Here is a 22,465-nt window from a genome sequence, read left to right as displayed (position 1 = left end):
CGGCCTTGTGCGACCAGCACCCCTAGCCAATGCCTGAGATGACGGGGCGTCCAGCATTTCCAGGTTTATGGATCTTGGGTAGCAGATAGAAGACCCCTGGTTGGGGTTCCAGGGGCGGGTCTGTGCAGATTTGTTCTTCTGCTTTTTCAGGGAGTTTCTTGAGCAGATGGTGCAGTTTCTCTTGGTCACCCTGAGTGGGATCAGAGGGGAATGGGCTGGAGAATGTGGAGTTGGAGAGCTGCCGAGGTGTTGTGTTCTGCACGGCTGAGGTTATGGACCAAGTGATGCTGCTTTTCGACCACTTCAGCCCGTGCTTGTCGGCTGAAGCACTCGAGTTGAGGTCCAGTCTGCTGTTTCGACCTTCAGGCAGAATCCTTCTTTTTGTCGTGTTGGTCGGAAGGTCTCTGTGGATTAGTGTGTTGTTCAGAGGTGTGTTGGAAATATTCCTTCTGTCGGAGATGTGGAAAGTCGGATTCCAGGTCACCGCAGAACTGTATCATGTTGTTGGGGGTGGAGGGGCATAAGGAGAGGGCACACAAGACACCCACTTCCTGGACACTACAGTGTTAATAAGCAATGGTCACATAAACACCACCCTATCCTGGACCGCTATACTTCCCATTATGCCTCTAGCTTTCATCCAGACCACATCACACTATCCATTGTCTACAGCCAAGCTCTAAGATACAACCACATTTGCTCCAATCCCTCAGACAGTGACAAACATCTCCAGGATCTCTATCAAGCATTCTTCATACTACAATCCCCACCTGCTGAAAGGAAGAATACCCAGAAGTCACCTACTCCAGGACAGGCCCAACAAAGAAAGGAACCGAACGCCACCAGCCGTCACCTTCAGCCCCCAACTAAAAGATCTCCAGGGCAGGATCAAGGATCTACAATCTATTCTGAAGGACGATCCCTCAATCTCACAGATCTTGGGAAACAGGCTGGTCCTCGCTGACAGACAGCCCCCCAACCTGAAGCAAATACTCACCAGCAACCACACAACAAAAACACTAACCCAGGAACCTATCCTTGCAACAAACCCATTGCCAACCCTGTCCACATATCTAGTCTAGGGACCCATCCTCGGACCTAATCACATCAGCCACACCATCAAATGTGCCCAGATACATTTGTTAGTCTCTAAGGTGCCAGAACTACTCCTCGTTTTGTTTTTGTTTTTTGCTGCTACAGACTAACACGGCTCCCCCTCTGAACTAAATGATTGCATCTCTCCCCAAAATTGACCTAGAAGCACAAAGAACACCCTGGAGGCCAGGCCTCTAAACGTTAGGAAACATCAGAGTTAAGGTGACGTGTACATACTTCGCGCAGTGCTGTTGTGCATGTGTGTTATGATACAGACTCACAAGTGTGGCCGTGGGGTCAATTCCCTGCCCCCCACAGCATCAATTTCCTCCAGACTCCCAAGGGAAGTGGTGCTTCCTCCATCCCTTGATGAGATGCCTTTCTGGAGTCTGCTTTCGTCCAAAACTCGCTACTGCGCCATGCAGGAGGCCTGTGATGTGTAGGGGGCCAGATGAGATGATCTAAGAGTCTCTTCTGGCCTTCACATCTCCAAATCTCTGCAAAATCGAGTGTGGCACATTGAGCATCCTCTGATGGTTCCACGGGTGGCCTGCGTGAACCCTTGCACGACCACTGAGTGTGTGGGGGTGACCCAGGGGGAGCAGGTCAAACACTCACAGGAGCCGGCTCGGGGCAGGACTTGAGCCCTGCAGGGCAGGGGTGGGGGTGGCCGTGACATCACAAGGGCCTTTTGCAGCACTCAGCTGATTGGTGAAAGGAGGTTGGGAGGCGGTGACCTCACAGAGAGTCCACGACAACGGCCAGGGAGGACAGGCTGCAGGGCAGAGGGATCTCAGAGACCCCCGGGGCTTTGCTGCAGGGAGTCTCCTTCTGGAGGTGTCTCCTTGAGGACTGAGAGAGAATTCAGGGTCTCGTATGTGAGCGCGAGGTGGAGCCTCTCTGGAGTTTTCTCCTTTCCCACTGCTCACTGAGCGAGAAGACAGACGTCCCTGTGGAGAACGGAAGAGCCCCAGAGAGGTTTGGTACCGAGGCAGCCTGATCCACCCGGTACTGGCCAAATTCTGGGCACGGAAAACAGTAGATTAAGGTGGGACAATTTTCCTCGAGCTAGGCCTTTCTGCCTTCGAGTCTTTGGGGTTTGACTTTTTTGGTTTCCCTTTTCCTGCTTCCCTCCCTCCACTGGCGAGGAGGGGGCTGCTCTGTAGCCCTCATGGTGGGAGGCCTCCCAAAGAGATGGGACAGGAAGCGTGCTCTGAGAGTGATCCTCACCGGTGACCTGAGCCATCCCTGGGCCATCTGGGGAACCCTCAGGCCACCGCCAGAGTCTCCACGCTGATTGGCTGAGCAGGGGGTGTCGTGGCAGGGAGGAGACTCAGGACTTTGTTGTTCTCCTTTAAGGCCCAGCAAATAAGCCAGAACCAATCATCTGCTTGGTGAATTGTTCTCCTTCTCGCTGCTGATTGTCTCTGAGCCGTTCCTGGTTCTCGCTGGTGTTCTCCTGCTTCTAAAACACTTGCTGAAGAATCAGTGTGAATGGTTGTTGGTCTGTAGCTCATTGCAGGTCCCTTTATTTTGATCATTCAGTGTGTGAAACTCCAGACTGATGGTTCGTTTGAAAGTCAGGACACCCGGGTCCTATTCCCAACTCTATCCCGACAGATTATGTGATGGAAGACAAGGCCCTTCGCCTTTCTCAGCCTTTGTTTCTCCCTCTGTCAGTTGGGGAGAACAATCTTCTCACACCTGCCTCCCGGAGGCTGGGGAGCTGTGGGGACCTGTTTGAGAGTGTCACTCAGAGCAGTGTATCTTCCTTTTTGGACGTGACAACCTTTTTGGTCAAGATCCTTGATTATTCGGGGACCTATCCCGGAAGACCCAAAGTATATGGGACATAAGACTTGTCTGGAAGGGCGCATAGGGCTAAATTGTTTTTGGCCATAGCAGGTGCCTTGTCGCAAGAATGACGTCCATCCCCCTTCCAAACAAGCCCCAAATGAGCTGTTACCAGAATTGCCCTTTACCTTGGGGTACGCCCATTTGTTAGGATTCCTCTTTTGGTGGGGGGAGATTCTGCAATTCTGTCAATGTGCTGCTTTTGTCACTTGTGTTTCCCCATGTAGCGCTACTCCTTCCTTCTGCAAGTTCCCTCCCAATGGAGCTACCGTGCAGGACCTCGGTTCCCCAGGGCTGGGGTCTTCCAGCCCCCAAATGTGATGAACATGAACAGACACACAGGCACACACACATGAAGTTAGCATGTCAGAGAGGACTGGGTCATCAGCACTCGCAAGCTGACCCCTGATGTGTCCCGGGACTCAGTGGGCTGGATCGAACAGCAATTTAAAGCTGGTCCCCTCATATGTCCTTGGACTCAGCGGGCTGGGCTGAGCAACACCTTAATCTGCCACCCTCCTCTGCCCCCAGGTTCAGCACCTCTCTCTCCCCACCTTCACCCCACAACCATTCTGCTCGTAACCCACTTGCTGAGCAAACCCCCGAGGATTTTTGGGGCTGCAGGGATCTTTAGCTTGGGTACAAGGAGCGTTGCTGCAGAGTGAATGGAGAAGCCAAAAACACCCATGGAGGTGGGGTGGGGGGCTAGCAAACTATAACTGATCACAGGAGGCAGGGTCAGGAGGCTATTCCTAGAGAGAGACAGAGGCACAGAAAGAGACAGATGGATCTCAGCACTCCTTGAAGCTGGATTCGATCAGGGATCCCAGGTGGCCTTGGTCGCTGAGGGACCAGAGCGCTGGAGCCAGGCAGAGTCCCCAGCACAATCAGTCAGGAAAAGCGAATGAGGAGGACTTGTGGCACCTTAGAGACGAACCAATTTATCTGAGCATAAACTTTCATGGGCTAAAGCCCACTTCATCAGATGCATGCAGGGGAAAATACAGCAGGAAGATATAGATATAGCGATACAGAGAAGACGAGAAAGTGGGGGTTGCCATAGCAACTCTTAACGAGACCAATCGATGAAGGTGGGCTGTTAGCAGCAGGAGAAACAAAATTTTGTTGTGATAATCAGGCTAATCTGGGGGGACTAAAACTGCAGGGCAGAGAGAGCAGTCAGTGTTGGGGGGTCCCGATCCAGTCCCCCAGCTTCTAGCCGCCCACCCCCTTAAGGCTGCCATTGCTGGGAGCCCCCTCCATCTGCAGCTTCAACTTGTAAAGATTGTAGATAAAACCTGTACAGCTGTGTGCCTTAGGGCAAAAACTTACACACAGGTACATGAAATCCATGCAAAGGAACCACAGTGGGTAAAACCAGGGAACAAAAGCCTGAGCAGCCAAACCCAGCCAGCTGTTGCTCCCACGAAGAGGGAACTGTTCCAAGATCTCATCCTTCACATTTCTCCTAGGAACTACCAGGGGCCGATTGAAAAGTGTGAAAATATTTTTTCAGAGAAAAAACATCCACAACTTGATTCCATTTTATTGACAGCATCATTGTTCGTACTCGCCTGGCTTGCCTTCTCTGGCAGAAGAGAGGCAGACAGACGCGGATGAGGACCACCAGCTGTGCCCCCACAAGACTGGGCTCTGGGCCAATCCTCCAGATATCTGAGACCCACATCCTTCCCCAGATCAACCGCCTGCAAAGTGGACCAGACCCACATCCCTCCCCAGAATGACCATCCGTGACCTGGACAGCGCCCCCAGCTCAGCCAGGAAGGAGAACTCTTGAAACTTTCTTTGGCTTTTCATCTCCCTGTTCTTCCCCTCATTGTTGGGGGCTGAAAATACCTGGCCGTGGGAAGCGAAGAGGCAGGCCCTGGATTCTACCTCTCGGGAGCCCACAGCTCACCCCCAGAGGGTCGCCGACGGTCTGGTGAGACGCTAGAAGGGCCATTTGCAAGTGCTTCAATTTTCCAGCTCGATTTGGCTGTTGGTTTCTGGCCCAAAATGCGGAGGCCTGACAGCGTCAGCACTGGGCAAATGTGGCTCGTTGCTGGAAGAGTCTGATTCTCCCGTCGTCTTCTCCCTTCCGAGGGATCCTCCGCGTCTCTCAGCAGCTCCTGGGGTCCCCAGCCGCTGTCCCCCCAGCCCGGTGGCAGACTGACGGCAGGGCAAGAAAGCGGACGCCGAACCCTCTTTGCTGTTGGCCTCCGGGACATCGCAATCAGCTTGTGCAGAAACACACACAGACCCCACCCGGAGCACATCGCACGTCACACACACAACACGTCCTGCGTCACACATCACACACACAAAACATTGCACGTCACACACATGCAACACGCCTCACGTTGCACGTTGCATGTTGTACGTCGCACACGCAAACAGAAGACATCGCACCTCACACTTCACATGTGCATGTCTTCTTGTTTGCCGTGTTGAGTGTGTGTGTGATGTTGTGTTTTTGGTGTCATGTGACATGGGGTGTGTGTGTGTGTGTGTGTGTGAGATGTGTGTTGGGTGTGTCGTGTTGTGTGTCATGTTGTGTGTTTGTGTGTGTGACGTGTGGTGTGTTTGTGGTGTCATGTGACATGGGGTGCGTGTGTATGTATAAGATGTGTTTTGCATAGTCTTGGGTGTGTCGTGTTGTGTGTCATGTTGTATGTGTTTGTGCCTATCTGTGTGATGTGTCATGTGTCGTGTTGTGTGTTTGTGTGTGTGTTACGTGTGGTGTGTTTGTGGTGTCATGTGGCGTGTGGGGATGTGTGTGTGACATGCTGTATGTCATGTTGTGTGTGTTTGTGTTTGTGTGACGTGTTGTGTGTTGTGTTGTGTATGTGTGAGGTGTTGTGTTTCATGTTGTGCATGTGTGAGACCTGTTTGTGTGTGTGATGTTTTGTGTTTGTGACACATTGTGTGTTTGTGCGATGTGCGACATGTTGTGTGTGCGATGTGCGACGTGCAATATGTTGTGTGTGCGACATGCAACGTTTTTGTGTGTGACGTGCGAAACGCGACGTGTTGTGTGTTCAAAGTGTGGCGTGCAATGTGCGACGTATGCCGTGATGAGTGTGCGTGTGACGTGTTGTGTGTCTGACATTCGACGCGTTGTGTGTGTGACGTGCGATGCGCGATGCGTTGTGTGTGCAGGTGTGATGTGCAACATGTGTCGTGCGATGTGCAAAGTGTTTGTGCAAGTGCGGGGTGAAATGTGTTGTGTGTGTCCGTACGATGTGCAATGTGCGATCTGTTGTATGTGTGACTTGTTGTGTGTTACATGTTGTGCTGTGTGTGTCATATTGTGCGTGTCTGTGTGAGATGGGTTCTGTGTCTTCTTGTGTGTGTGTGAGAGAGGTGTTTGTGTGTGTCATGTTGTGTGTCACGTGTGTTTGTGTGTGACGTCTTTCTGTGTGTGTGTCGTGCGACTTGCATGCATGCGATGTGTTGTGTGTATCCGTGCAACGTACAACAGGTTGTGAGGGACATGCAATTTGTTTCTGTGTGTCGTGTTGTGTGTGTGTCATGTTGTGTTATGTGTGTGTGTGAGATGGGTTGTGTGTCGTGTTGTGTGTGTGAAATGTTTTCGTGTGTGTTTGTGTCATGTTGTGTGTGTCATGTTATGTGTGTGTGATGGGTTGTGTGTTGTGTGTGAGTTGTGTGTTATCTAGAATGTTGTATGGATTGTGTGTGCTTGTGTGTTTGTGATGACATGTGACGTGGTATGTGGGTGTGGGTGTGTGAGACATGTTTTGTGTAGTGTTGTGTGTGTGTGACACACTGTGTGTGTGTCTTTGTGGTGTGGTGTGTGGCCATTTTCTGTATTGTGTTCAGTGTGTGTATGGTGTTGTGTGTGTGGTGTCATGTTTTGTGTGAAGTGTGTGTCATCTTGTGTGTGTTTGTGTGTGTGAGACGAGTTGTGTGACGTGTTGTGTGTATGTGACGTGTTGTGTGTCACATTCTGTGTGTGTTGTGTGTTGTCTAGAGTGTTGTGTTGTGTGTGTGTGTCTGTGTGAATGTCTGTGATGTGTTGTCTGTCAGGGTGTGTGCCTGTGTTATGTTGTGTGCCGTTTTGTGTGTTGTGCTGTGTATGTGACGTGTTGTGTGTGTTTGTGTATGTGTGACATGTGTGTAGTTTTTTCTGTCTGTGTGATGTGGTGTGTGTCGTGTTTTGTGTTTGTGAGTGTAAGGTGCTGTGCGAGCGACACGCAACGTGTTGTGTGTGTCCGTGCTATGTGCCATGTGCATCGTGCGACAGGCGACGCGTTGTGTGTGTGTGGGTGCGACGTGCAATGTTTTGTGTGTGTGCGTGCCACAGGCAGCATGCTGTGCGTGTGACGTGCGACGTGTGTGTGAGACGTGCTACACGTGACGTGTTGTGTGTGCGGCGTACAATGTGTTGTGTCTGTGTGTGCGACACACACCACATCACACACAACACGTCTCATGACACCACAACCACACAACACACACTCAACATGACACACAAAACGGCACACAACTCAACACACACACAACACAACACACACACACAACACACAACACTACACACTGAGCACAAGACTCTGCACGACACACAGCACACACACAAGACATCGCACACACACAAGACCTCACACACACACAGACGTGTCTCACACACACACGTGGGCAAACGTGGCTGGTTGCTGTCAGGGTCTGCGTCTCCCTGCGGGTCCAGGGGCCTGGCTGCAGCTCCCGCCCCAGCCCTCCCCCCGGGGGCGTTGGCTGCTGCCCCTTCCCGTGTCCCGGCCCCTCCGGCCTGGGTGTGTGGCTGGTGGCTGCTCTGTGGAAACGCCTGTGGGATGCGGCTTCCTTCGAGTTCCCAAAGGGTTGGTTGGACTCGGGCACGAGTCTCCTTTCCCGTGCGAGAGATCCCGGCGTCACCTTTCCACCACGTCCTTGCCAAGGCTCCCTGCGCAGCTGAGCCGGGAGGGTTTTTTCACCTGTGTTTTTCTCCACCATCCTGCCTGCAGAGGGAGAGCTGCATTCGGGTCTCACTGTGGTGTGTTGGTCAAGGGGTCAGATTCTCACTCGGGGCGGGAGAGAGTGCGGAGAAGACCTTGGAAAGGTGAAGTCGGGGGCAGGACTTTTCAGGTGCCTGTTTTTGTGGGGGTTTGTTGAATGTTGTTTTTTGCTGAAATGGAGAGAAAGGTTGTTGGCTTTTCGGCCTGAAGGCTTGTTCTGTCCAGCAGCCCAAACTGCCAGCCTTGTTTCACCTCTTTAATGTTAGACAGTGTTGCCGGCACCCAGTGCCGAGAGGCAAAACAACAGCAGGGGGGAGGGGTTCATTACCCGGTGTGCGTCACCCAATAATCACAACGGGATGGAGAAGCAGAAAAGTTTATTTGAAGCTTCAAAAAGGTCCAGGGAGAATAGAATCTCAAATCCTGCACCCAGAGCAGGAAGTTACACAGGCTTTTATACATCCTTTCTTCAGCATACTTATCCCATAGCAAGCTGCCCTAAGTATCCATCTAGCCAGCCAATCCAGTTCCCAGCTAGTTCCCTTGTTCTCTGTATCATTTGTTAACCTATACATAAAGCTGCTTTATTCAGCATTGTTCTTCCATATCTGCCCTGTTCGGCCTTGTTTAGTTTCAGGCAGTCTGACTCTGCAACATATTGTTGCAGATCCTCAGCATAACTGCTGCGAGTGCCTCCAGGCGGGGGGGGGGGGGGGGGGCAAGGACACTTCGGCCTAGTATGCAGAGCTGCTGCGAGTGCCTCCAGGCACCACCCTCCTAGTGAAAAAGTTTTTCCTAATATCCAACCTAAACCTCCCCCACTGTAATATGAGACCATTACTCCTCATTCTGTCATCTGCTACCATTGAGAACAGTCTAGATCCATCCTCTTTGGAACCACCTTTCAGGTAGTTGAAAGCAGCGATCAAATCCCCCCTCATTCTTCTCTTCTGCAGACGAAACAATCCCAGTTCCCTCAGCCTCTTCTCATAAGTCATGTGTTCCAGTCCCCTCATCATTTTTGTTGCCCTCCACTGGACTCTTTCCAATTTTTCCACCTCCTTCTTGTAGTGTGGGCCCAAAACTGGACACAGCACTCCAGATCTCCAGAACAGATATGTGGACAGAGTTGGCAATGGGTTTGTTGGAAGGATCGATTCCTGGGTTAGTGTTTTTGTTGTGTGGTTGCTGGTGAGTATTTGCTTCAGGTTGGGGGGCTATCTGTAATTGAGGGCTGGCCTGTCTCCCAAGATCTGTGAGAGTGAGGGGTCATCCTTCAGAATAGGTTGCAGATCCTTGATGCTGTGCTGGAGAGGTTTCAGTTGGGGGCTGAAGGTGACGGCTGGTGGCATTCTGTTCCTTTCTTTGTTGGGCCTGTCCTGGAGTAGGTGACTTCTGGGTATTCTTCCCTTCAGCAGGTAGTTTTAAGATCGCTTGATAGAGATCCTGTAGGTGTTTGTCTCTGTCCGAGGGGTTGGAGCAAATGTGGTTGTACCGTAGAGCTCGGCTGCAGACAATGGATTGTGTGGTGTGGTCTGGATGAAAGCTGGAGGCTCACCACACGATCCATCGTCTACAGCCGAGCTCTGCGATACAACCACATTTGCTCCAAACCCTCGGACAGAGACAAACACCTCCAGGATCTCTATCAAGCATTCTTACAACTACACTACCCACCTGCTGAAGTGAAGAAACAGATTGACAGAGCCAGAAGAGTACCCAGAAGTCACCTACAACAGGACAGGCCCAACAAAGAAAATAACAGAACACCACTAGCCGTCACCTTCAGCCCCCAACTAAAACCTCTCCAACACATCATCAAGGATCTACAACCTATCCTGAAGGACGACCCATCACTCGCACAGATCTTGAGAGACAAGCCAGCCCTTGCTTACAGACAGCCCCCCAACCTGAAGCAAATACTCACCAGCAACCACACACCACACAACAGAACCACTAACCCAGGAACCTATCCTTGCAACAAAGCCCGTTGCCAACTGTGCCCACATATCTGTTCAGGGGACACCATCATAGAGCCTAATCACATCAGCCACACTATCAGAGGCTCGTTCACCTGCACATCTACCGATGTGATATACGCCATCATGTGCCAGCAATGCCCCTCTGCCATGTACATTGGTCAAACTGGACAGTCTCTACGTAAAAGAATCAATGGACACAAATCAGACGTCAAGAATTATAACTTTCAAAAACCAGTCGGAGAACACTTCAATCTCTTTGGTCACTCGATTACAGACCTAAAAGTTGCAATTCTTCAACTAAAAAGCTTCAGAAACAGACTCCAACCAGAGACTGCTGAATTGGAATTCATTTGCAAACTGGATACAATTAACTGAGGCTTAAATAGAGGCTGGGAGTGGAAGGGTCATTTCACAAAGTAAAATTATTTCCCCATGTTTATTTCTCCTCACCCCCACCCCCCACTGTTCCTCAGACTTTCTTGTCAGCTGCTGGAAATGGCCCACCTTGATTATCACTACAAAAGGTTTCCCCCCCCCCCCCCCGTTTTCCTGCTGGTAATAGCTCACCTTAAGTGATCACTCTCGTTACCGTGTGTATGGTAACACCCATTGTTTCATGTTCTCTCTGTATATAAATCTCCCTGCTGTATTTTCCACTGAATGCATCCAATGAAGTGAGCTGTAGCTCACGAAAGCTTATGCTCAAAGAAATTTCCTAGTCTCTAAGGTGCCACAAGTCCTCCTTTTCTTTTTGCGAATACAGACTAACACGGCTGTTACTCTGAAACCTGTCCACTGTCACCGTTGCTCTGTGCGGGAAATGGTTTGTGCATTATCTGGATTGGCCACCTGGTGTCACTGTTGCTCCATGATGGAAATGGTTTGTGCAGTACCCTGAGGGGCCACAAGGGGACACTGTTGCTCCGTGAGGGAAATGGTTTGTGCATGACCTGAGTTGGCCACACACATCACTGTTGCTCCGGGGGGGGGAGGGGGGATTGTTTGTGTGTTACTCCTGAGTGGCCACGTTGTGTCACTCTTCCTCCAGGAGGGGAATGCTTTGTGTCTTCCCCTGTGTGGCCACCCAAGACAACACACACATCACACACAAAACATCACACACACAAAACACGACAGATGACACTCACACACATCACACACAACACAACACCGACACACCCAGAGAGAACACGTCACACATACAGAAACACGTCTCTCTCACACACACAGCACAGGACACCGACACACACAAACAACATGACACACAAATAAAATGACATACAAAACAGCACACAACACGACACACAAAAATCACACACAAATCACGACACCGACACATAAACACACACACACGAGATGAGGCACAAAACGGCAGACAACGTGACACAGAAATCACACATGACACCGACACCCACACACAATACAACACACAACACCTCACATGACACACAAAACAGCACATGTGACACACGCACAACATGATGCACAAAACATCGCACACAAAATATCACACACCCACACACAACACGACACACACACGGACAACACGACACCGATACACAACACACAAAACGGCACACGACAGGAAACACAAAAATCTCACACAGCACATGACACCGACACACACAACATGCCCACAAAACAGCACACAACACGGCACACACCGTCACACGCACACAACACGGCATACAACATGGCACACACACACTCAACATGGACCACAACACGCACACATAAACACGTCTCACAAACACAAAACGACACACAAGTCACACACACAACACATCACACGACACACGCAACACGACACACACAACACGTCACACGGCAAAGGTTTCATCGAGGAGGAGGATGTCCCGGGGTCCCCGGGCGATGCTCTGGGACTGCTCCCCAGGAAGCCAGGCAGGACTCTGGGGAAGTCTCCTCTCGGGGAGCAGCCTGTCTGCAGGACACACAGCTCCCCCGGCTCCACCTTCCTGGCTCTGACCTCGGAGCCTTCAGCCTCCTCTGCCCCTCCCTGCGCTTCCCACAGCCAGTCCGCCCAGGCGGGGTCCTGGGGGGGCAGAGGGCCCTGCCCCCCAACTCCGCAGTCAGACGGGACTCTCAGCCAGCCAGGAAAACAGAGGTTTATTAGACCACAGGGACATGGTCTAACACAGAGCTTGTAGGTGCAGAGAACAGGACCCCTCAGCCGGGTCCATTTTGGGGGGGGGGCAGTGAGCCAGACAACCCCGTCTGCCCTTCACTCCATGTCTCCAGCCAGCCCCCAACTGAAACTCCCCCCAGCCCCTCCTCCTCTGGGCTTTGTCCCTGTCCCCGGCCAGGAGGGCACCCGATTCCTTTGTTCTCCAACCCTTTAGCTCTCACCTCGCAGGGGGGAAGGGCCCAGGGCATCAGGTACCAGGAAAGAGGGTGTCGGCCATCCTCTGTGTCCAGACCCCTGCACACACCTGCCCTCCAGAGCTCTGCAACGATCATACACCCTTACCCCACCCCCTAGATCCTTAAGAACTGCATACGGGAAACTGAGGCACCCCCACACGATTCAGAGGAAACATGAAGTCCTGCTTCATCACAGATGACTCCAGGAGGTGAGTTGCTTGCTATCCTACCATGTTTTTCTGTCTCTCTCCTCTAGTATGTTGGCCAACACACACATTCTGTCTCTGTCTCTCTCCTCTCCTGGTGCCAACGATGACCAGACCCCAGATGCCTGGGCCCCAGTGCCCCGCCTGTGCTCCATCTCTTCCTGTATCTGCCTCACCCCTTCTCCCAGCCCACACTGCCCACCGCTGCCTGGATGATTTCCCCCTCTCCTCCACTGCACCCCCCTCTGTGGGGTCCCTGCCACTCACCGTCTGCCTCCTCTCCTCCACCCCCTCCCCCGCTTCCCCACGGGTCACTCTGGGGGCCGGTTTTCTTCACCATCTTCGTGCATGATCTGGAGGATGGGATGGATTGCACCCTCAGCAAGTTCGCAGATGACACTAAGCTGGGGGGAGAGGGAGATACGCTGGAGGGTCGGGATAGGGTTCAGAGTGACCCAGACCAATTAGAGGATTGGGCCAAAAGAAATCTGATGAGGTTCAGCAAGGACAAGTGCTGAGCCCTGCACTGAGGAGAGAAGAATCCCATGCAGTGCCCCAAGTGTGCCATGTCCCCGCCCCGAACCGACCCTCCCGGAGCATCCTCAATTCCATGAAACAGCTGTTCTGGGGTGGGCAGGAAGTGCTGGGAAGGAGAGCGGGGAGTTGCTCAGTGGGGGTGTGTCTCTCTGGGTGGGGTCTGTGTGTGTTTATGCACAAGCTGATTGTGATGTCACGGAGGCCAACAGCAAAGAGTGTTGGGCGTCAGCATTCTTGCCCTGCCCTCAGTCTGCCAACTGGCTTGGTTGACAACGGCTGGTGACCCAAGGAGCTGCTGAGAGACGCGGACCATCCCTCTGTCAGCAACTTCTTGAATCAGCTATTTCCACAGGTGTTTGAGGAACAAAAGGATGAGTTTTTACAGAAGGTAATTCCCAGATTCTTTCCCTGCTCATTAGATCGCACACGACAGGTCGGTGCCTCCTTCTCCTGGGGACGGGTGGGGGCGGGTGTGGCAACAGGCAGGTCTCAGCGTTCCCTTTTGATTTGAAAGTGGCCATCTCTCAGGTCTCCTCCTGCTTCAGCCGGTCAGGTTCTTTGGAGACAGATTTAGATGATTTTATCTTTCAGCAGACTAGTCGGGGGGAATTTCCAGGGATAGAACCAAAAGGGAAGATAACAAAACTCGTGTAGAATTTAGATTGAGATCTCCATCAATAGTCTTTCCCTTGGAGTTGCCCCTAATGCACTCCTTGCCTTCAAGTTGGGAATAGAAACCCTTTGTCTCCTGTCATGACTGCCAAAGAAATGTGTAAATGAGGATATTCTATGATTCTATGATTTACACCCATCAGGGGACACTGTCTTTTTGAGGCGTGTGCAGCTGGCTTGGGATGGTGCTGATGATGGATAGAAAACAGGCTGGAGTCAATGACAGATGGGACCACAGAAGGGGAAGGGGAAGGGGAAGGGCATCTCCATAGAAGGTCCTGGGTGCTCAGATACCCCAGTTCTAGGTACCCTGGCCTGTCCCAGAGAGAAAAGACAAAGAGGGGCCCAGCCCCCCGACAGTCATCCCATGGACAAGAATCTGGTTGGGAGTGGGCTGAAGGTTCCCGCTGGACAAAGGGGAGCTGAAGTCCCCCAGCGTCCTGGAATTTAAGCAATGCAAGCTTCAAACCCTGCACGGGTGGGGCCTGAGGGGCACCTGCAGAAGGTTGGGCTGGACAGGGGCGGCAGGTTTCTACAATTTTTGGTGGTTTCCAGAATGGGACCAAGTCCTGCCTCCCCGTCCACCTCCCCCCACATCTGCCTAAGGCTCTGGGAGTTTGGGTATGGGAGGGAGAGGGAAAGGGGTTGGGCTCTGGGAGGGTGTTTGGGTGTGGGCTGTGGGTTGCGGCAGGGTGTTGGGGTGCAGGAGGGAATGAAGGGTGCGGGGTCTGGGCTGGGGCAGGGGGTTGGGGTGCAGGAGCAGGTGTGGGGGCAGGCTCTGGGAGGGAATTGGATGTGTGGTGTGGGCTCTGGGCTGGTGCAGGGGGTTAGGGTGTGGGAGGGGGTGAGGGGTACAGGCTCTGGGAGGCAGTTTGGGTGCAGGTGTGGGGTCTTGGCTGGGGCAGGGCATTGGGTGCAGGAATGGGTGGGGTGGCCAGGTTCTGGGAGGGAGTTCAGGTGTGGGCTCTGGGCTGGGGGAGGGGGTTGGGGTGCAGGAGAGGGTGCAGGTCGGGCTCTGGGAGGGAGTTGGGTGCAAGGGGTGGGCTCTGGACTGGGGAAGAGGGTTGGGGTGCGAGAGCAGGTGTGTGGGGAGGCCTGTGGGAGGAAGTTTGGGTGCGGGATCTGGGTTGGGGTTGGGGGTTGGGGTGCAGGAGGGGGTGCGGGCGCAGGCTCTGGGAGGGAGTTTGGGTGTGGGGTGTGGGCTCTGGGCTAGGGCATGGGGGTAGGGTGGAGGAGGGAGTGCAGGGGGTGGACTCTGGGAGGGAGTTTGGGTACAGGGGGCTGGGGTCTGGGCTGGGGCTTGGGGTGCGGGAGAGAATGAGGGTGCAGCTCTTACCTCAGGGATCTCCCAAAAGCGACCCACACCCCCCTCTGGCAGCAGCTCCTAGGTGGGGGGTCTCTGCCCATCGCTGCCCACGGACACCACCCCAGCAGCTCCCATTGCCACAGATGGCAGAGTCGGCCCTCGGGGCGGGGGCAGTGTGTGGAGATCCCCCCATCCCCGGGGCTGCAGGGACGCGCCAGCCGCTTCCGAGACTGGCAGGCCACACGGAGTGTAAGCAGTGTCAGGGTGAGCCTCACCCTGACATCTGGTGGTGAGGTCTGGCAAGTTGTGGAAAAGAACTTCAGGGGCCGATCTCATTTGCATAGGCACACCCACCCCGCCTAGAACGAGGCCATAGCTGCTCAAATGCTCCCTTTGGCTGCTGTGGGATCCCCAGTGTCTCTGTTATTGGGGCAGGAAGAATAAATTGTTATTACCCTGATTATGGGAACTGTGCTGGGAACTGTACTTGGCCTTTTGTTATGATGGAGGGACTCACCATCAACTAAGTAGCACTCGCTAGGCAAGGGTCATGGGTTCCAAAATGCTGTGAATTGAGAGAGGGTGGGGACAAGTATTAATACTTGGTGCCATGGGTCCCTTGGTGATGGACTTACATGCTAATTGCTCTTCCTTTTCTCTCCACTGTGGAATCTCAGAGCTAATTTTGATTCCGTTAGGACTCTAGTTACAGGCTGCGAAGCTCATTTCGGGCTAATGGTGTCCCAGCACTGAGGCTCCCCTCCTACAAGCTGACTTCACCAAAGAGCTGAACTGAGTAAGAGCCGAAATCACTGAGCGTTGTGTTCAGTAGTGGGGGAGCCTGAAGATCTATTGTGGAGAAGTTTGTGAGATGGCTGGTGGAGCGGAGGCCTATGGGGCTGTGGGGCGGTCAGCTTCAGATCATGTAAGGTGCCTTTTACCCCCGCCCCCATCTCCACCCAGGTTGGGAGGTAAAGCTCTGCAGATAAACTTTTGAACTTTGGGGCTGCCCTGACCAGGGACAGAGACTTTTGGGTCATTGGACTTCTGGGACTTTGGGTGATTTGGGGTTGCTGGACTCAAGAACCAAAGGGAAAGGGCATGCCCCAATTTGCTTGGGGTGGGTTTTTTTTTTGCTCGTGAGTTGTGTTATGAATCCTGTTGGTGGTGTTTCCCCAACATAATGCCACATTGTTTCTCTCTGTTATTAAAAGGCTTTTTGCTACACTCAGACTAGGTGCTTGCGAGAGGGGAAGGATTGCCTCTGGGAGGTGCCCAGCGGGGGTGGTACATATTTGTCCCAGGTCACTGGGTGGGGGCTCGAGCCGGTTTGCATTGTGTTATTGGAATGGATCCCCTCGATACTGAACCCGGCCCTTGTTGCTGCCAACTCTGACGGGCAGAAGGGTTAAACGGGGCGAGGGTGGGCAGGAAGCCGCCTTAGCCCCCTTGTGCTGCCGGTGATGGTGGTGGGGGTTTCCGGGCCCTTTTAAATTGCCCGGGGGCAGCAGGCGGGGCTGGGGGAGACACCGGCCCCCGGACTTGGGTGGAGCCAGGCCCCCGTGGTCTTATGTTGCTGGAGCATGGGCACCAGGGGCCCAGATGAGGCGCCTCCCCTGCGGCTGGAGGAGCATGGGTGCTAATCCACGTTTCGGCGGGTTGGTTTTTGGAGGGTTAAATGAAGGCAGCCTCTGCTCTGGGCTCGTCCAGTTTCAGGGCCTGACGCTGCTTTGCACAACGATGAATCTCGGAACAGGCCAGCACTGAAATGACGGCAGAACCTGAGGAAGGAAAAGCCTCTGGGTTCGTCTGTGAGCCTTGACGCCGAACGGGAGCCATAATTTGACTCGCTTTGTGGCTGCGGCCGGTAAAATGTCAGGACAAAGTCGTCCCAGTGATTGTGACACTGGGTTTGAGGCGGCTTTGGTCTTATTCAAATGTAACTAGCATGGAACACTTGTGTTTTTAAAGGTGGGTTCCCCAAGCAATCCCAAGTTGTTCTTCCCAGAGCTGGGTGATGGTGGGCAGCAGGGGATCTCCCCAGTCTGTGGGGGAATCTCTCTGGGCCCCACTGTTAGTTCTCCAGACTTTCTCCCCCTAACCACGCACACCCCTCCCCCACCCATTATCAATGCTTTACAGCGACCCCTCCCTCCCCTTATGGGATACAGCCTCTCGGTGCCAGAGACTGACTGGGGCTCCCCTCTGCATGGCCCCAATGGGGAAGGAAAGGGACTGATGGGGGAGGAAGAAGACGGGCAGAAGGAGTCAAATGGGGCTAAACCAGAATAGAGGAGATTTTCTTCCTGTTAAAATGGACTGGAGTCTCATTGCTGGAAAGCCACAGCTTGAGTGAGGTTTGAACCGGCAGCCTTTCAATTGCCAGGCAAAGGTGCGAACCACAGAGACGGATCACGGCCGACTTCCCAGCGCTGTCCAAGGAGCCCCTGCAGGGGTGCAAGTGGTTAGTGCAAAGGGCAATATTGCTGGGGTTGTGAGTTCAAACCTTCCCTGCAGCCCTGGTTTCTATTACCCCATGGAGCTTCCCCAGCTTGCTTGTCCTAATTCACATGGAAAGTGCCATGAGAGGAAGGTCTGAAATGTGGACGTTGGTGCAAAGCTTGGGACCCCCCACCAGTGCTGCCATTAGCTGTGGGTGGGTTGCTCAGGGGCAGGGAGAATTGATTTCTTTGCTGCTGAGAAAGCTGCCAGGACAGGTCCGTGGGCACCAGAGCTCCCCGCTTCTTCCAGCACATGCCAGGCTCTGTCACTCCTGGAGGAGGGTCATCGAATCATAGAAGATCAGGGTTGGAAGGGTCCTCAGGAGGAATCTAGTCCTACCCCCTGCCCAAAGCAGGACCAACCCCAACTAAATCATCCCAGCCAGGGCTTTGTCAAGCCTGTCCTTAGAAACTTCTAAGAAAGGGGATTCCACCACTTCCCTAGGTAATGCATTCCAGTGTTTCACCATCCTCTTAGTGAAAAGGTTTTTCCTAATATCCAACCTAAATCTCCCCCACTGCAACTTGAGACCATTCCTCCTTGTCCTGTCATCTGCTATCACTGAGAATAGTCTAGATCCATCCTCTTTGGATCCACCTTTCAGGTAGTTAAAAGCAGCTATCAAATCCCCCTTCATTCTTCTCTTCCGTAGACTAAACAACCCCAGTTCCCTCAGCCTCTCCTCATAACTCATGTGTTCCAGTCCCCTAATCATTTTTGTTGCCCTTTGCTGGACTCTCTCCAATTTATCCATATCCTTCTTGAAGTGTGGGGCCCAAAACTGGACAGTGCTCAAATAAATCGGTTAGCCTCTAAGGTGCCACAAGTCCTCCTGTTCTTTTTTTTTAGTTATTAAAGAAGTGTCAGTAAAAGGTCAGAATGCGATCGTCTCAGTCCTTCTCTTGAAAAGTGTAAGCTCATTAATTAGTTCGCCACTTCATCAAAAATAAAGGGGACATGCACCAGCCTTTGTCATGTGAGCAACTTTCCCAAGCACTTTGGACAAACTCAGGAGTAAGTATAAAATAGTAAAATAAGTTTATTAACTCCAGAAAGTTAGATTTTAACTGAGTATAAGTATTGGTCACAGAGGTCAAAAGTGGTTACATAACAAATGAAAACAGACTCCCAGTCTAAACTCTAATTTGAATATACTAAGCAAGAATTGGATCAAACAGCTTTTCTCACTCACTGGTTGCTCCAGGCCATGTTGAGTTCTTAATACACAGACTGAATTCCCTCTCAGCCTGAGACCAATCTCTGCAGTTCAAATTCTGAGTCTTCCAGACAATCTTCCAGGTGTTGAGATTGGGGAAGAGACACGCCACGTGGAGGTGTCTTTGACTCTCATTCATATTTTTTCTCCAGCTGCTAGGTAGATTCTTGCCGTGATGCTGGGGTTAGTTAGCCCCCAATATGGAGCAGCAGTTTGCCTCCTGCACCTTGTGGTAGGCATGTCACAGCTCCTTCATTTTGACCCCGCACGGCAGTGTGTCCCTGTCATGGCCCCTTCCTATCATGCATCACGAAATCTGAGTGCGCACCTCGGGAGTTACACCGCAGAAAGCTGCTTTCCTGTGCAGAAACTTGCCCGTGTAGACAAGCCCGCAGAGGACTTCCATAAGAACGCACGACAGGTCATAGACTGGGTCAGACCAATGGTCCGTCAAGCCCAGTGTGCTACCTGAGAGCGACCAGTGCCAGATGCATTGGAGGGAAAGAACAGAACAGGCTTGTTGACCTGCAAGGTGAGGGTCTTTCACCTTTATATTTAACTTAATTGTTGTCGATTCCTACTTATCCTATATCTAACTACCCCTCCTCTGAGGTCTCTGGGCAAATCAGGTGTGAACCACTCCTTTGACACAGACGTGTCCCAATCCAGCTGAATTGAGGCAGAATTTGGGCCAATGTCAGTTTGGAAAAGGCCTGCTTCACCCAGCAGGTTTCTCAAAGTATCCGTTGCTGTGAACCGCATGTCGTGTGGATGTGCGAACTCCAAAGATAGCAAACTGAAAAAAAAAAAACCTCAAAGCCGGTTCTGAGGTTTCCAGAGCCAGGCCTGAGGGTTAAAGAGCTGTGCTCAAAAGGACAAGGGGGCTCAGCAGCGATAAAAAGAACTAGTTGCAAAAACAAAACAAAAATTACATGGAAAAAAAACAACCAAACAACAACCACCCAGAAAAGCTCCCATTGCTCGCCCATCACCATTGTAGATCTTGACATCTCCTGCCTAATGTGACATCTTTGCTTTGCGAACAAGAGCCCTGGGGAACTCTCTGGCTCTTTCCCTCTCACTGGGGAAAAGGTTCCACATCTTCTCTCAAGTAGTTTTCCTCCAAACAGAAGATTTATTTTAAAATTTACCAAATAAATTCCATTTGAAATAGAAATCATTCCAGTCTATACTGGGTCTCTATTCTCGTACATGCTATTTCTCTCACATTTTCCCCCAAACCTGATTCCTTTGGAGTCAGGTTTTTATTGCAGGATTAGCCACCTTTTGCTATTTTGTAGGAGGGGGCTAGAAGAAAACCTGAATTATACTGTAACACTGAAAGTTATCACAGAATCAGCCTCTTACCTTACACTAATAAACTTCATGTGCAATTTCCTTGTTGCTGGTAACAATTTCTTCAAAGATTACAAACTATAAACCTTTAGGGCAGTTTTCTCTTAATTCCCATTTTCACCCAGTGAGCTCTGTGTGAAGTCACATTCGACCATAACCTAGGAGCCTTCCATTTCTGAGGGTTCATTTCTCCCTGGGTCTTCTCCCAGAAGTGTGGGTGGAAGGGGTCTCACACTACGTGGGAAGGCTGCATCATGAGAAAAACTACCTGTGCTCTACTTTCACACTTTCTAATCTTTCAGAGTAGCAGGAGGTGGAAAAGTGAGACACATGCATTAGACTCAAGAGCAAAACTAAGAGACCAAACCACAGACTCTGGACTCAGCATTCACGTATCCTGCAGTCTGAACTTGGAATCTGTTACATTCCCTCATTGGCTACCATCATTTAACCAACACAGAAGTGCTTCTTGTCCAGCAAGGCAGCCAGTTTGGGACCCATAGGCATGGCATGGCTCTGAAGGAATCAGCTGTTTCTCTCTGTGCTTCAGGAAACTTGGGATCCAAATGGTAAAAGACAGTTGTTCCCAGTTTCATCATGGCATCCCTTAGAAGTGTGAGCAATTCTAAAAACAGTTTACCTTGGCCACAGGTCACCATAGCGTCCATCTCTGGGGTGAAAATCAACCACTCGTACCTCTCATTTCTACCTGAGTTCTTGTCAAATCTTTGACCTTAGTTGTAGCAATTTTACACGGCTCTGGCGTAGAATTCTTCACCAACCACACGACATACCAGTAGCGATACTGAGGTAGAACTCCCCCAAATATGCCCTTTTGTTTCTTTAATCTGGTGCAACAGATTTAAATAAGGGACTAAATTCAGGTGCGCCTTAGAATCCCTCTAAGACACCAAATGTCAGGTATCTACTCAAAATGGGTGTCTTTCTGCAGCTCTATCACATTCCTCATGGATGTCAGTTCCTACACATTTACAGCATCTCCCAGGAGTGAGCTGAACAGAAATGTCACTTCCATTTTTCCCATCTCTACCTAGGAAGGGATTGCATTTCCCAAATAAGAGGCAACATGCACCTGATTAGGAAGGGAAGATCTTCAGGAGCAACCTCCTGCAGGGCATGGGCCACAACTGCTTTGGGAGGCAAATGAATGGGTCTTTTGCTTAGTTCCAAATCATTTACTAGAGAATCCTCTTCCCAGCCCCTTCGGGAAATATTGACCTTACCAATTGAAGAACAGGGGGATAGAGATGGTGATGGAGAATCCCTCTGATTTACCCTATGTTCTTCTGTTGTTACAGAGGGGAAAAGACATTTTTCCCTATCCCTTCTCTATTCCTGCTCTTTGTTATACTTCAATATATTTTAAGGGAGGAAAACGGTAGTAAAAATATCTGCCTTCAGGAAAACCTGAAGCAACAGCGCTCTGATGAACTGTGACAACTGGGAATGAAACAATATGTTCCTGGTGGGGGAACTTGATGACTAACAATTGTTTTTAAATGGGGGAACAGTATAACTGTGATGCTCAGGCTTTGTTTAGACTAGGACATGTGATGGAGTTTAGGTCAGGTCAAGGGGAAAGCTAATGCCAACCACTGCACCTCGGCTGCATCTGCACGACAACTGTAATTGTCTTTTAACACCAAGATCACTAACTTGAGCAGCCAATGCCATGTACAGTCCTAGTGGATGTAAGGCACGAGTGGTTTTTGCCTCAGTGTAGCTTGTTGGGAACAAACCTCTCTCCCCCACCTGGAGCTGATGAACATTCCTGGCTGGAGGGACACACGCTCCTTCGACCCAAAAGGAAAGGAGTTGATAGAAAACATCACAGGACTGACCCCAAAGAAGGGTGAGCTGCAAAAGGCAGGAGCAGGCAACTCATCTGGGGGAGCTGAGTAACCACGGTGAAGATGGGGCACAGATCACTAAGTGGGAATTAGCAAATGTGATTTAAAAGAAAAAAATACCTTTGGCCAGCCCTAGTCAAGGCATTTGTTACAGATCACTCCCATGTGGATTTTCTGATGTCTAATAAGGGTTGAGCGCTGATTGAAGCTTCTCCCACACTCAGAGCACGTGTAGGGCCTCTCTCCTGTGTGGATTCGCTGATGTGTGAAAAGGGCTGAGCTTTGATTGAAGTGTTTGCCACACTCACGGCATCCATAAGGTTTCTCACCCGTATGGATTCGCCGATGTATGATAAAGTATGAGCTCCGATCGAAGCGTTTCCCACACTCAGAGCATCCATAAGGCTTCTCACCTGTGTGGATTCTTCTATGTGTGGTCAGTACAGAGCTCCGATTAAAGCTTTTCCCGCACTCAGAGCACATGTAGGGGGTCTC

At 51.4% G+C, this 22,465-nt stretch overlaps 1 protein-coding gene across 1 annotated transcript in view; it reads left to right on the top strand.

Annotated features, from left to right (window-relative positions):
- Positions 1–22,465, top strand: part of LOC140904567 (uncharacterized) — a 708,751-nt gene that overhangs the window by 315,845 nt on the left and 370,441 nt on the right. The window contains 1 exon segment of the mRNA XM_078851059.1: positions 16,816–16,828. Coding sequence (XP_078707185.1) covers positions 16,816–16,828 — 13 coding nt within the window.

Source organism: Lepidochelys kempii, unplaced genomic scaffold (genome assembly GCF_965140285.1).
Source record: "Lepidochelys kempii isolate rLepKem1 unplaced genomic scaffold, rLepKem1.hap1 scaffold_29, whole genome shotgun sequence".
NCBI classification, from domain to species: domain Eukaryota; kingdom Metazoa; phylum Chordata; order Testudines; family Cheloniidae; genus Lepidochelys; species Lepidochelys kempii.
Note: the sequence above shows the minus strand (reverse complement) of the source record. Positions and strands in the feature narration are given on the sequence as shown.